We start from the raw sequence: 15,925 nt of genomic DNA, 5'->3' as shown, positions 1-15,925 counted from the left end.
CTTCAGACTGTGAACTACCCTGTACTGCCTCTGCTGAGCCACCACATAGGCTTCTTTCTACTGCTGAAACAGGTGAAGCACATCCTTTTTGCTTGATAACCAAGGTAAGAAATTTCTCAGGGCTTTTACTCCCTTTATTCCATAAATAGTGGATTTCCTAACTTCAGCCCTGAGATTTGACCTGTTTTAATGAAACTTTAAGGAAATATTCAATAAAAACCTCCTATCTGAACATGAAATTTGGTATTGCAAACCGATTTAAGCACTGGCAAAAGTCATTTGAAAGCTAACTATGCATGAAGTTCAGCAGGGCCAGTGTTAATTGTACTTGTTACAAGTCCAAGAGAGTTCAATGCTTTTTTTAGTAATGCAGCAAAGTGAAACTAACAGGTGTTGAAGCATGTGGAACATCAGCCAGAATTTCAGCTTCTGCATATGTGAGAAAATAAGTCTCGATTTTGAAATGAAAACAAGATTAATTGTTCAGCATGGGATTGGGAACATGATTAAGAGGGAAATGTCTGTGCAATACTAAAAACATACTTTCCAAAAAGCATAACTCTGCTAGATGAGGTTGATTACTTATTCCATGGTTGGGCTTCTGAATGGGCAATCGGAGGTTTTTGATTTTCTTTTGCTTCTGTGTGGGACACTGTGTTTAGTATTTCTGTGTGTGGTGGGTAACAATGCTCAAAACCAGGATGCTGCCAAAGAGCTTCAGCCAATGGGTGCATGTATCACATAGGACCCTCAAGCAGCAGGAAGCCCAGCATATCCCTGAAGGTCAGTGTGTCTGCATGAGTGGTGTTAGCTTGGGGTGTGTGCTTCAGCTTGTCACCTCCTCACCCTGTGGAAGCCCAAGGTGCCCCCAGGGTGAGGGACTGGCCAGGAAAAGGCAGGGAGCAGCAGTTAGGCACCACCAAGCCTTAGGCAGGGTGGGAGGTGGCAGCTGAGCATGAGGAGCTTCACCTTCATCTCCCCACTCCAGGCTTGAGCTTGGGGACCTTCATCCATAAAGGCCAACACCCTCTCTACCCTGCCCATCTTCTGCTCTCTCAATCATCTGTGAATCACTTGGCATCCATCTGGAGAGCAAGAGACTGTCAGTCTCTAGCTCACCTTAATGGCGTTGTTTAAGTATGTCTGATTCACTGTGGGGCAGAAAGCAGGATGCCTTTTGCAGCCTGCACAGCTGAAGACAGTCACTACGAGCCATGAGGTGACTGCGGGGCTCGTGGTGGCAGGGCCCAAAGCTCAGGCTGGGGTTTTATGACCACCTGCATGGAGCATCTCCACAGCCAGTGGCGGGAAATCGCTCAGGAAGGGCTCTTCAGGGATGAGTTCTGAGGCGGCTCCGGGTGGCTACCACGGAGGTGTGAACCACGCAGCAGGACTGACACACACTGTAAAACCTGCTGCGGCAACGGGAGGGAGAAGATGATGAAAAAATGGCGTTTTGCTGGCACAGAGCCTATGCCACTCTTAGTCCTCACAGAGGACGGATGGGGTTAAAAAGTGGAGGAGGCCACGTGTGCCATCTTCCCTGACTGAGTCTGCAAGGTAGGTTTTGGCGGGAATGTGACTGCTGAGGTTGTTGAGGCATTCTAGTTGGAGGCAGTTTTGTCTGTGTTTCAGGTGATTTCCTGTGTCACTTACCGGGGGTCTGCCTCCAGAGAAGTCCAGCTGTTGGGAAAGAGATTTGCGGCTGGTGTGGAGAGCGTGGGGCTGCCGGTCTCTGAAGGGCACAGCTTTCTGTGGCACCGTGCAGTCCATCTCTCCTATCCAGTACGAGTTTATGCCTGACAGACATGGGGGGAGAAGCATGGTTATTTCTCAGGCGCTGGATGTTTCTGCACATTCATATCAGGTAAATGTTACTTAGAAATGTTTTTTCTCTTGTAAATCTCTCTGTGAAGAGAGTGATCTTCTTAATCCTCACTGTGGGGGTAGCCATTGATATTAAATATAATAAAAAGCAAACATTCCCTACCAAAAAAGCACTGGCCTATTTAGAATACAGCTACATAATACATATATATAACACAATATAATACAGAAAATTGGATGCTTATGCACAAAACATCTGACTGTAGGAGACTGTGAATATAAAAGCTGGTGCTTTTATGCATCAGCAATTTTTAGCTAAAGATCCCAGACTAAATTTGGACAACAGCTGCAGTTTCTTTCATCACTGCAGTACCATCACACGATGAAGTGCTGTGCACTCCCAGACTATCACAAGAGAAAAGAATACTTCTTTGCAACTTACTGGTTGAGTTACTGCGAGTCCGTAGACATGCAGCTTTATTGTGCAGAAAACCATTTTGTATTTCGAAAGGCTTTTCCTTACAGGTTGGTGTTTCCTTAAAAAAATAAAAAAATAAGTTGCTGAAAATGATCTAAACTTGAAAATAAAATTTCTCCTAATTCGTCTTGCATAAATTTTAGTTTGAATCAAAAAGCATGGAGAAAAATAAATTATTGAAAATCAACAAGATAATAAAGGAGAAAATGATTATAATTTGCCCAAGTAATAAGATAGAAATAGATTCAGGGTTTTATGCAAAATGGACAGGAAATTGATTTGAAATCTCCAGTTGGCTCAGACAGGCAAGTATTTTGATGTATGGGTAAACTGTAGCCATACTTGCTTAATATCTTGAAATAACTTATGCTTTTGTGTCATTGGTCTCTACCACCTCAGAAAGGCCTCAGCTTTGCCGTGGGGGATAGGCATCTAACTTTTCATTTCAAAGGGATACTTTTTAGTCAAAATATGATCCGATTGCTTAAAAACCTTTGTGGACTAGGCTTTAGTGTTTTGCGAAGATTCAGCCCCTTCTACTTGGAAACTCTTTGTTGCTTTGGAAAATATGGCCACTAATTCTAGCATTTTAGAATCTGCAGATGAAACATTCAGCTCTCTAAATGCAGGTTTTTAGAACAGTTTGAAAACAAATAAATTATCACATCTGATAAGAGTTGATGTTGGGAATAATTTCTGGATGGGTATGGTTCCTGAAAGTCCTGCTTCTTTTGCAGCATGGGGAATGCCATTGAGCCCGAGGGAATCACAGTTTAAGGAAAAACATTACTAAATACAGACAGCATATGAAAACTGACATCCAAATGTAAAAGAGGTTTGCTCAGCAATATTCTGTAGGGGGTAAGAAGGCCACAAGAGCAGCATCAGAGCAGGATCTATGTGTTCTACTCTGTCTGGATCCAAACAAGACAAACACTTTCTTCCAGAAGCCTGACTTGGAGATACCTCAAGAACTAATGAATGATAATTTTCCTCTTCGACAGCAGGTGGAGGCATTGTCAAGTAGCAAAATCCTACTAGGGCTTTCCAGTCCCATTCCCTTAGGATATTCTTCAAAATAGAAATGCGGAGAAGATAAAGAGGCATTTTGAAAACGATTTTGCAGTGTTTCTCTTGCCAAGCCAGCTAGCTTGAAAACTATTTGCTATTAACCCTTAATTAATTTGGTGCAGGCTTTAAATGCACAAGTCACCTGGCTGCCACTCGGGTGGCACTATGCTACAGGAGTTTAATGTAGTTCATCTCTGGACACTTAGGCTTTTAAAGGAGAGAAAACAAACAGAAATCTTGACAGAATACAGCAGACATCTGGGTGAGACAGTTCACTGGTGTATTAGGACGAGGCGCACTCAGACCTGATAGCAGCTCCAGTCAGGATTTCTTTCTCAGCCTAGGATTATAACATAGCTTTCTGTGTGACCCATTTGCAGATAACAGAAAGTGCCTTTTTCTCCTTGAATATCAAGATCTGGACTCTGCAACAAATCTCTTTCTGAGTTCTATCATCTCCGAAGTGGTAAATGTGTGGTAGGGGACTAACTCTGTGCAGTAATCATCCTCCAGAATTCCTCCAGAATTTGCAAGCAAAAAGCCTTTGGTGCCATCTGGTTGGGATGCGGATGAGAGGCCTGAAATGCAAGCCTGAAATGAAGTGTGTCTAATCCAGTGAAACGGACTCCGTGAAAGAAAGATCAAAAGGGTTTTCCATGGAAAGACTTGGTGATAATCCAGGGTTACTGACCTGCTAACACTGCCTCCTGTTCCCCTCTCTCTGTAACAGTAACATTCACTGTGGGAGGTTTTTAGATCCTAGACCCGCAGAACTACTTCAGTACAGTGCCTGTTGTCTGTCTTCTGGATTCATGGATCTTCCCTTAAATCCACCTCTGTCTTTGCTCAACTTCCAAATGGAAAATTAACATTGGCAAGCTAAGTGTTTCTAAAAGGAGGGGTCATACAGCTCTTGCTAGAATTTCCCAGGGGCTTGGCCTCCATAGCAGCTGTTTATCTGGGGAAACAAAGCTATGCTGAAAGTCGCCAGAGTCTGACCACAAGAGGTTTGGGATTTTGTCAGGAAGAGCAAAACCATGTTCTTCAAACGCCTGATGCACAAATTCCCCCTCTCTCTCAAGTTAATTTCAAATCACCCCACAGCTTGTGGGAGGGGACCACAAATTTCATACTTACTTTGCTAGCCATCATGATGTTCACCAGCCGTGTTGGGTGAATGAGAGATTCAGCCTCTTTGCTGGACAGATCTTTAAGTGATTGTCCATTTAGTGTTAACAGTTCATCCCTTGGGCTCAGACATCCATCCCTTTAAAAAAAAATAGAAAAAGGAACACATTTGCATATTGCTTTACAAAGAACGGTATGGCACTATTGTGCTATGTGTCTCACTAAATGAGGAATCAGCTGCAATCCTTCCTTTGCTTGAAGAGAGGTGCTGTGAGATGTCTTGATGTGTGGTACACCCCACCTCCTGCTAGGAGCTGCTGCTCTCTTCTGCTCAGTCCTTGTGATCAGTGACTGCCTTTCCACATACAGCTTACATTTCAGCAAAATATTCGTCCTCTCTTAGCATCCTGCATTTACAAGTTGCTTTATTCCCTGTCAGGAACTTTGTCTTACATTGCTAGGCTGGTGACATCCTACATTGCCCTTTAATAGGGCAACTATTTGAAAACTTGATGTTATGTATAGTCTTTCATTCTTCCAGGTTTTGTTTCTTAGTGTAATTGGGAAGCATTAGACCCCTGAATGTTCACAGTTTTATTTTTCTAGAATCTTGACCTGTCTGTCCAACTGGAAGTGGTGTAACGAATGATTCCAAACATCTCAGCCTTTCCCTGAAACTAAGCTTCAAGGCATAGCTTGTCACAGAAAGCTGGTCATGCAAAATCTGTGCAGACAAATGGCTCCCTAATAAGCCTGCTGACTCCACATGTACTGTACCTGTTTGCTGCTGTTCCAGCAGGCACGTGGCAGCCAGTGAGCCCCTTCCAGAGAGATGCATATTTTGGGCTCCTGGAGAGCTTTATTCCTGAGCTGCTGTTCCCTGTGGTTGCACATAGCCTGCAGATGCAGCTGTCCTATTCAGAAGATGAAAGGTTGCATGAAAGAAAATGTACCAAGGATGTTAAAAGTTACTTAGTTATCTTGAACCTTTTTAAGAAATACAGAAAGTGCTCTTGTTCTTAGAACCAGATTGCCTCCAAGTAGAACAGGAACAGGCCTTTAGCACTATGCAGTTGTGAAAGAATAATTGTGTTATTGAGTCAGTGTTTAAAAAAAGTTGTTTTCCTAAAGGCTTCAGTGGCTTCTGGCTACAAGAGGAAAGTATCAGAATAGAGTGTTCCTTTACATAGAGGGGAAGAGAACAGATGATAGACTTTTCATAGTAACTGGATAAATTTTGTCTACGTTAACTATTGTAAGGGAGGAAAATAAACGTGTCAGAAAAGGAAATACTCTGGAAAACAGAAGAGGTCTGAATGGAAAATAAGTGTATACAAAACACGAAAAGCTCCACCCCTGCTGCTGCCTTGTTAAGAGGAGGCAGGGGAGCAGAGAGGTCTGCAAAAGTGCAGATTCTTTGTCCACTTCAGACTGGTTGAGGTTGCTGTAGTCTGTGTGTTGCATATGGAGGACTAATTACAAGCACATTTTTAACAGAGTTATGAATCATTAACAAATGGCCATACAGAAAGAGAAATAGTGTCTTAAGTCATATGAGTAAATAAACAAGGAATGGATTGACTCAGCACGTGGAGGACAGCACATTCATCTAGAAAATACACTCCTGCAGCACATATGCACGTATGCTTAAAAATATAAAAGAGACAAGAAAAGCTGGAAAGTTAGCACACAATTTCTTTTCCATTTGCTTAGTAAATCTCCTAATTCAAGTATTAACTCATTCTGCTCCTAACTGAACCCACCTCCTCTGCCCTCGCCAGCCTCTCCATACTCCACAAAGTGAAGAGGGCTCTCAGTGTATCCTGGATCCAGGCTTGTTCCCAAGAGATTTGTATGACTGAGGTATAGATTTCTGAAGGGGAGGCAAATTTCATATGTTAGGACAGGCCACAAGACATAGTGGTGGTCAACTGTCTGTATTGCTCCCAGGTCCCCTGGTCAGAGTGGCACGAACTATTTCCAGTAATTTGTAGTCCTTTAATAGCACAAGGAAAGCTGTGTAACCATCTTCTTCACCATCAGTAGGGGTTAGAGTTCATCCAGCTCTGAGGGCTAAAATCATTATGTCCTTTGACCACAAATCAATAGGCATCACATCATACCTGACTGACAGCAAACACAAACTTCGAATTTACAGCAATGTCAATAAAGTTCATTATCTTGTGAGCTGACTGTTGAAGCCTATTTCCCATTCTGAAGCTTGCCAGAGTAAATCTAAGTCTGTGAATGAATGAAGTATTTAACTTGGAGCCCTAGGCTCAATGCAGGCTGAATTCAGCAGGTAATGGATAAGGGCTATACTTGTATTGATTGACCTGCTCACTCGGTGGGTTTGTTTGCATTCCAGATTGTCTGCCATTAATGAGGAGGGTCTGAATTTTACGAAGACTTTTCTGTTCATGAAGAGTGCTTCTAGTGGGTAATGGGTAAGTGTATAAGCATGGACAGAATTCTATCTTAAACCAGATTGTTTGAATTCTATATTTACTTTTCACCCAAGGTAAATATCTTGGGAAATACATAACTGAAGTCAGGACTACGTTGTGCTCTTTTTTATCTTGTGTCACTGTTTTGAAATTTTTGGTGTGATAACAAAATAAAGATTAGAATTCAGATGTCTTAAAGTTTCAGACCTTGAGTAGCAAAATATGTGAGCTACCTTTTCCGTTTATTTACATTGGTCCTTTGTTTTAGGTATCAGTAAGAAATTACAGGCCATATTCTGCTTACATGAAGCATCCATTAAACTCACAGTTTTCAGTAGGGTTGTTGAAAAACATGAGAACTGTAAGATATATAGTAAAGGTAGGAAATTATTCTGTTGGTATTTTGGGATGTCAGCTGATCATGGATTGGGGTTGAAGTGAAAGAATAATTGTATTATAGAGTCAGTCTTTTAAAAAGTTTATTGTTTGTTTTTTTTTTTCTGCAGTCAGAGCTCAAATTTGGATTTGCCATCTTCTCTTGTTAGGAGTCTTTACTATTGCATACTGCTCCCTTAAAATAGCTATGTGTCCTCTCATATATACTGGTCAGGCATGCGCACAGAAAGCTGCATAGCTGTTAGCTCTTCATTTTGTTCTTGATTTTAGCTTAATGTTGGGCCTTTTCAGACTGTCCCCAACTCCTCTCTGTTAAGAGCACAGGCATGCTTATACATTCCTAAATCTTGTTCATGGTGTTTATAAAAATCCTCATAATTAATTGTCCAGAAGTTATTTGGCTTCAGTCAGTTTCACAGGACATCAAAAAGTGCAGTGGGTTTGGCTCTGAAGTTTTTCATTGCAGTACCACATAAATCCTTTGGGAAAGGAGTTTTATTTTGTACAATGGGGCACAGGCCAGGTGGGAAATTAGGGATTGTATTGGGTCATACATGTGAAATGACACCAAGTAAAATCTGATATGAATATTCTTTCCCAAACCAATAAGTTGTATGCACTTAGTCAGAAGGAAATTAGAGGTTAAATCTGTTGTACACTGCAGAAAAATCTTGGGAACAATGTTTGTTTAAATCTGTAGTCATTTTACCAAGTTGCACTACATTTGAAATTAGCTCCGTGTGTCAACCCTTTCTGCAATTAATTTGTGTGAATCATTTTAAAAAAGAATAAGTTTTTATGGGGCTGGAGGGACATGTGGCAAATATCTGTATGTTGTCAGCATCTATGCTTTTTTTGCACTTTTTTGGGTCCTGGATATAGATCACTACATTCACATCCAAGTTATTGCAACATGACAGAAAATTAATAAAAGCTGTTCTTTAGAAAAATAAACATTTGACCAGTTCATGTGCCAGCAGTCAATTTGCTTTGGGTTTTGTTCTTTAATATTTTTTATTTCCTGTCTCATTATTTTATGCATAGAAATACTGCTGATGGTTCCAAGAGTAAAGACAGCATTTATTTTGCATCCTACTCCTTTTTAAAGTGTTCTGTTTGTTCTGAAAAGTGATTTGTAGCTCTGAACGTAATGAATGCTGAAAATTTGCTAAAATAAAGTTGGCAAGTGGATTCTAGGTCAGCCTTGCCTTGTCTTTATTAGGACATATGTTTAAACACATACTTGCTGTAAGTGAATAATATCTCTCTGCTTATTAAGGGGCTTTTGCCACCTTCAAGACTCTGAGGAAACTTGTTATCAGCATTATAATATCCACTCATGGCTTTGAAAACAAAATGAAGAAAGTCTGTGGGAGTGCATTATAAGCAAAATATGTCTTTAAACTGAATCTGCTTGGCTGCACAATGAAGAGTAAAGCTCGAGCTCAAGAGACTTCTTGAATGCAATTTTGTCACAGGTGAGAGTAGATTAATTTTTCATGTGTTTACTTCTGGAAAAGTAATTTGTGTTTCCAGGCCAGCTCTCCTGCTCCCCGACTCTTTTTTTTTTTTGTGATGCTAAGTGCAAAGCTTTTGAGGATGTTTTTCTATCTGCCATTTAAGAGATTTCTTTTCCCTTCATGCTTTCATTAGGTATTTCTAGCCTACAGTCCCATCTCAAAACATCTAATTCCAGATGTTGTTTAGAAATAAGGGTAACCATGGCATCTGTGGAAAACTGAAAAACTTTTGTGTGCTCTTAACATAAAACACAGTGGTTAGATTGTCTGAAATGAAGTAAAGTATTATACAAGGCTAGTTCAAGTAAGGTCTTTGACTCAGCTAACCAAGTGTATGACAATGAGGTGATTGACTGCTGGTTTAAAAAAAAAAAAAAAAAAGGACCAAAAAATAATCTAACAACAGTACAATAATGAATTTAAACATTTAGCTTTCTGACCTCCTGACTGTGAAATGGCTGGGATTTCCAGGGGAAACAGTAAGAGAATACAGTCTTTGGGGATTTTCTTCAATAACCATTTTACTTCTGCATCTATTTTAGCAGAGGAAAGTCCAGATTCTGTCTGGCATAAACCGACGTGACTCCACTGACTCTGACGATGCCTTGGTCTTTCCAAAATATTTATAGTAGATGTAATTCATTTTCCCAGCAACATATTCCCTTTGCAATTAATTAAATGGCAGAAGCTAGAAAGCCTTTGGATGATGCAAGAAGCATGGCATGGGATTAAGATTCTGCCCAAGGCAGATGATTCAGTATATCAGATGTTACAGATGAACCTTTTCACCAATCATTTGGCCTTTGGTATGTTTTTCTGGGAGTCTTTGCCCTGGCACACATTTTGCATCACACACTGTCTTAGCATAGCAGCCTCTTTCCCAACTTACTTTGGAGATAACATGGCCCCAGTGTCCCAAAAGCAAGAAGGCCAGGAAGACAGAGGGAGAGAACAAGTAGGAAAAAGGAGGAGGACACATGAATGCCTAAATAAACGCAGTCTCCTCTCCTGGCTTTGTTTTTTCCATCCTGCCCTTAGGCTCATGTTAGAGACCTTACGGTCTGTTGCTGTAACACTTGTCCTGGTACCAAAGGGCCAGCTAACTGGTACTTGCATAAAAGTGAGTTAATGAAATTATATTCTGTGGTGACCAAGGGAGAAAAATTATCTTTGTCCTTCAAGCAGAGGGTCAGGGACCAAAGGAAGCAAGAATAACGAAGTCTCTAGAACTGAGTGAAACCATGCAGTCGGATCAGCTTGGATCCAAAGTTCCTGTAGTCAGCCCTTCCCTGTTACAGTGTATTCTAGATGTTACTTCAGGACTGCTACTACTCCCTCTGGCTGGTAACTCTTGGTGCTTCCCAGGGCATTGGTGGTGCAAGGAAGAGGTAATGGAATGTTGCTTGAAGCAGCTCTCGAGCCCAGCAGAGACTGCTCTTCTCTGAAGGAGTTGATATTATCTAATCCTGTGTGTTCTCCCTACAACTGGCATAGTTTCAGGCTTTGTAGGGACATGAGCAGGCACAGACATCTTCCAGGGTTTGCTGTGTTCGTACACAAGGTATCAGACACTGCTCACAGTGTTTTTATGTTTTCCTTTCAGGCCACTTGAATATAGCTGATTCTGTGAGAAGTAAACTATAAAAGAGATCTGCTTGTTTATACACTGACACACTGACTTTCCAGCTCTGTCTGTACCAGACTAAGCACACCAAATCTTGGAAGCTAAGTAGTCCAGGAGCTGGCTGAACAGATGACACCCAGGTAATTTTGGGTGCTCTAGATGCAATGAACAATAGGCAATATGAGTGAACACTGGAACACAGAAACCGAATGAATTAAAGGGCTGTTCATCTGCTGTCATAGTTGCTGCCAGTACATTAGAGATGGGGGAGGGAGGGGAATCTTTGATCTTTAGAATATATAATGAAATACTTTGAAGAGGATGTATAGATTAATGGATTGGACTGAGATTTTTCTCAGGTGCTGTCTCACAAGGCAAAGTTGTTATGTGCTCTAAGATTTTGGTACAGCTTCTCTTTTCCTGGGTGTGCACATTATGTACTTCTACAGCTTTCTTGTACAATCAGCCAAGCAGAAGGAGAGAGATGGCTGGGAAGTTTATTAAATGATAGTCCTTAGTGGGAACATCTCTAGCTGCTTTCCTGCTGAGAACAGGTAGATGAATGAAGCTGCTGATGCAATGCACAGAAGATGCTGAGGACACAGAGACAGCAAGAAGGAAGAATGTGGCATTTGATAGGAAGTGGGTAGTAGTTAGGTGATGTACTTTGCTGCTCCTCACTTTTTCTTTCCTCACTTGCTTTAAAGTATCCCATAACCAACTGTTTTCTCTTTTCCTGTCTTTGCAATTCCACACTCTCTCTACCATCTCCATTTCCTTTTCCCCAGATTGTCTCCTGTTTAATTCCATTCTCTGTACATCACAGTGGCAGCTTTTCTGTGAAAAAAAAATTACTGGGAATAGGACTGCAGCAGGAAAGTGAAGTAGATATCTGTGGCAGTAGGATAGGCTGAGGTTAAAGTAGGACATAACAGCTAAGGACTGTTACACAAGGCCCTGTGTGAACTAAACTGGCCATGTCTTGGCAGGGTGGGAATTGCCATCTGGTCATCCAAATGTCTGAAGTAACTGCATAGTTCACATGGATGGAGCACTGAGGTTTTTGCCGTGAATATATTGAACTGCTAAATAATGGTGAATGAGCTTCTATTTAAGTTTTGTCTCAACCTTATTTCCTTCCAGCTGTTATATCATCAGAATTTCAGCCTTCTGAAATTCTCTTTTGTGAGATAAGATCTGAGTTCCAGCTCAAAGTCTTTTCTACAGGTAGTACAGTAAGAACAAAGTGTTTGTGGTGATTTTCTGTAGTTTAATATAGGTTGTGCTCATGCTGCAGTGCTTCCCTCAGTGGCTACAGCAACATTTTCCGTTGCAGACTGAAATGAAAGGAATTGATGTCATGATGCATAGGTGCTCTCTCTTCAAAAATCCTCCTCTTAGCTCTCATTTCCGTATTGTAAATAGAACCTAGTTTCTCAGACTGTTAGTAAGGGACACAGAAATATTCTTTGGGATACTAAAGATTTTGAAATCAGGAAAAAACACCTCTAATACATATACATAAGTCCTGAAACACTGATTTGCTCATGGTTATGGTGAATTCCATACATGAGAGTATGTCTCAGATGCTTAAGCTTTGATACTTAAGCTTTTTGAACAGAAGAGAGGAATTAGTATTTGGAATACTGATGTACCAGGTTCCCCCTTAGCTCTTGAGAAGAAATGCACAAGGCACATTAAATCATGCAGCACTTTCAAACATTCTTCTCTCCTTACAGTGTGACAGCAAAAATAAAATGGTTCAGTTCTGTGAGAGTTATTAGCACCTTCAGAGTCATGCTTTTAGGACTGCAGGCAGTAGAAAGCAGAAGAATAGTGGAATATCCTCAGCAACACCACAGAAAGAATGGAATCAATTTTCCTGAACAAAGACAAGGATCCTTCAGCTCTGAGTCACACATCATGAATTTCTGAAGTGTCGCATGGGGAGAGCGAGTGTTATGCTGGGACTTGAAATATACTTGTTGACTCCTTTCTTAAAGAGAAAGGGTTTAAACTTAAACACTTTAAGACACATGGTACATGAAGATTTTCCTGATAGGCTCATGCCACATGAAAAATAGAGATCATTGGTTTCATACCACAGGGCAAAGCCTCAGCAACAGTAGTACAGAGTAAGGTCAGTATAGCTGTTACCAAAGTTCATCTTATTTAGCATTCTGAGATAAGACTTTTTAGAATCACACACTGATCCGTGACTCTGTAAGGTATGGAAGATTAGCAAATTGCATTTCAGAAGGTTTATATTGCTATGAGAGCTCTGGAGAGGGAATTTAATGTACCCATTTTTGACAGTGGCACGAAGCAACCCACATGCTGCTGCAACAGACTGAGTTGCTGACTAATTTATGTCAACACTCATCCATGATCCTGAACCATCCTGTTCAGTGACACTAACAGCCTAAGAGTGGATTTATACACTTAGCAGTTGTATTTCATCTGCAATGGCATTACTTATGAGACTTGCTTTTTTCCCAAGATCCTTATTTGAGCTGCTTGCCAGCTATAAAGCAAATGGTCTAAACTTACAGTCTGCAGTAAGATACTGAGTAGTTTCATATGGGTATCAATCACAACAGATATTGGAGCCCTGCGTATTTGGAGGTACGGAAGCAAATAGATTGTGGCAGCTGACATAGGCCTGAGAAGGTGCTTCAGGTTTGTTAAAAGAGGGGACATCACAGCAGCAGCTCCTTCTTCAGTCACTGAAGGAAACCAGCAGAGTTCATATGGACTATTTCCAAAAGGGAGGAGGTGGTATGGTTTTGCACGTGACTGAGTGTGTTCTAGGACTTGGGTGAGTGTCACCTTTTTATGTTTTCTGTCAGAATGTAATAGAAAGTTGGCTTGGTTTTGTCCTTATGCTGGGACTTTGCCAGAGGCTGAAACATCTCATATCCGGAACTCTTTACTGCTGCAGCTTTTGGATTATTGAGCTGCGTGCTGTGACCATTAGCAAGAAATTCAAGGAGTAAGGGAAGATTCTGATTTTCGGTGGCACTCTGCTCTCCATATTTAGATGCAGAAGTCTAGTTTTAGCCAATTTCTATTAAAGGTTTGTAAAAATAATATAAATAATATAAGAAATATTTTAGCAAAAGAATCAGTTCTTTCACATTAACCACTATTCACACAGGTAAAAGCCATATAATAAGGGAGGTGTCATGAGGACCCAAACTGCTAAAAGACGTGTCGTACCTACAGTGAGGTCCCTGTCATGCATCACACCAACAGACAGAGAGGAAGTAGAAAAAAATATGATATTTTCCTAAATCAGGATTGTCAGAAAACCAAGATAATTCCTGAAAAGGAACTTTCTAAAGGCATCTAAAATACATTGTTCAGACTGAAAAATTATTCAGATTCCGGTTAACATAGTTACTTCTTGATTAAAGAATAGTGTTGTAATATGAGGCTGTTAAGACTTTTTACATCTCTAGGAAAAAGTGTTATTGCTGGTGATTTTAGAACCATCACTACCTCCTTCCTTAATCAGTGAGAAAGAACATCTGTCTGCTGAATCTCCTGTGTCTTTCTTAATATTAATTATGAATTCATTCTTAAACAGTTTGTGAGACCTCCTGGCATCACTTTACAAATGTACTTTACTATAGTGGCAGTTTTATATTTTGAAGTGAATACTATATTGCAGGTAGAAAGCACCAGCTGTGCTAGTCTGAATACACTGAGAGTGGCCTAGCAGGCACTGATTCCAGCAAAACAGCAGGGAAGCTAATACATTTTCATGCTGTTTATACAGAGCAGGAACACTGCAGGCTCACAGGGGCTGAAAGAGAGAAGTACAATCTTGTACTCCTGCAAAGTATGAATTAATACATTTAGGAGCTGCTGCAGTGGGAAACATTACAATATACTGCACCAAATTGCCTACCTTAGTGAGTAACTTTCTTCTCATGTTGTTGCAGTTCTCGTTTGCTGCAGCTTTGGACTGGACTGTGCTGGTGATCACGTGTGGAGGATCAGGTGGGCTGTCTTCTGTCTCTGATGTGCATGGCACTTGTGTTCTAGGACAGCAATCAAAGTCCTCCTGACCCCAGCTGGTAGAGCTCTCAAAGGGATCAGGGTATTTCTCATCAGGACTTGACCCATCGTCACTGGTTTTCGCATTACAAAGTATAAGTGATCTTGAAATGGAGCGAAACTTTCTTGACTTCCTGTTCCCAGCATTGCTCTTTCTATCCATCTTCAGAGAGCTGGTGGTGCCGCTCTTTTTCCTATCGTTCTCCCATTTATGAGGCATGATAGTTTCAGAAACTTTCTCCGCTTCTCTGGTGCTAAATATCCTCCAGGAAAGGAAATATAAAAAGTAAGTTGTAATATACCCCACTTTCTCCCACTTAATAACCTACACTACTGAAAAGCCCTAATGAATAAATCGAATCAACAGAGCCTTTCAGTCTGCTAACAGCCACGTGATATCTTATGACTTGCTAATTCTGTTTCTGTGCAGTGCTCTACTAAATTCTCCTTCACCTTTTCATTCTCTTTCCATGCTCCCCAAGCACAATGGAGTGCTTCTAATAAATGTTTTTCATGTTTCCATTGTGCTGCTCACTTTGGGCTTCTGCTGAATTTGCATGTTGAAATCCCAAATTGAAAAGGAAGGCACTTTAAAGCATTACTCTATCCTCCTAATATTATTTGGAAAGAGGAAGCTCCTTCTGAAGTTTGATTCATGAAACAACTGCAATTCAAAGATTAATCAAATTGTTGAGGTTAAGTTCCTTGCCTGGCACATCTGATTTATAAGTGGTTTAGCAAAAGTAGATCTTAGGCATGAGAGAGTAAGGAATGTTAGGTTGCTATAAAACTCCTACCTTTGCAGACCAGACCTCACTTAAGACCGTGCATTTAACAGTAACAAAGAGATCCAGTGAAGCACTTAAGATGTGAATATCTGATTAGGGATTGAAGTCTATAAAGGAATATAGATCCAGTATATCAATTGGAAAGAGTCCCATTACAAATGGTCTGTTTCGATGTATGATTCAGCATACAAAATTAAAAGAAAACTGAAGAAATACTATTCAGTCAAAATATGGCAAAAGTTGGAGCTTTTGTAAGTCATGAGCATGTGAAGATAACAAAGGGGAGCTTTGTTAAACTGTTTGCTTTTTCTTTCAGAAAAAGTCTTCTGGAAATATTTTGGTAGGTATGTCAGTGCTGAAAATTCAGCAAGAGGAAGCCTAGTTGCGTTGACTTTCTAACTTAATTTTTATTATCATGTTTATTACACACACTTTTTGATTGGTTTTGCAGTACGTAATTGATACTGTATGCTGGCATTCCAGAAAAAATGCCCTTGAAACGTAAGGATTTGCATAAATCAAAGATGCTGTAGTTGTTATATACAAAATTGAAGATCCATGTAATTTGAAAAACACTTCTCAGG

The 15,925-nt window shown here is 40.5% G+C and overlaps 1 protein-coding gene across 4 annotated transcripts in view; it reads right to left on the bottom strand.

The window, feature by feature from the left end:
* Positions 1-15,636, bottom strand: part of IL16 (interleukin 16) — a 31,636-nt gene extending 16,000 nt beyond the window's left edge. For 2 of the 4 annotated variants that reach the window (XM_061446819.1, XM_061446820.1), the window contains exons 1-5: positions 14,405-15,633; positions 5,282-5,418; positions 4,514-4,643; positions 2,270-2,363; positions 1,657-1,799 (exon numbers count right to left, since the gene is read on the bottom strand). In XM_061446819.1, the coding sequence (XP_061302803.1) occupies positions 1,657-1,799; positions 2,270-2,363; positions 4,514-4,643; positions 5,282-5,418; positions 14,405-14,773 (873 nt within the window). In that variant the 5' untranslated portion in view covers positions 14,774-15,633. Of the gene's footprint in view, positions 1-1,656; positions 1,800-2,269; positions 2,364-4,513; positions 4,644-5,281; positions 5,419-6,267; positions 6,378-14,404 lie in introns of all 4 variants that reach the window. The other 2 variants (XM_061446821.1, XM_061446822.1) reach the window with 2 other exon arrangements.
* Positions 15,637-15,925: the final 289 nt, after the last annotated feature.

Source organism: Pezoporus flaviventris, unplaced genomic scaffold (assembly GCF_033815535.1).
Source record: "Pezoporus flaviventris isolate CSIRO_AGI_PZ_B2104156 unplaced genomic scaffold, CSIRO_AGI_Pfla_v1 ptg000006l, whole genome shotgun sequence".
Lineage (NCBI taxonomy): Eukaryota > Metazoa > Chordata > Aves > Psittaciformes > Psittacidae > Pezoporus > Pezoporus flaviventris.
Note: the sequence above shows the minus strand (reverse complement) of the source record. Positions and strands in the feature narration are given on the sequence as shown.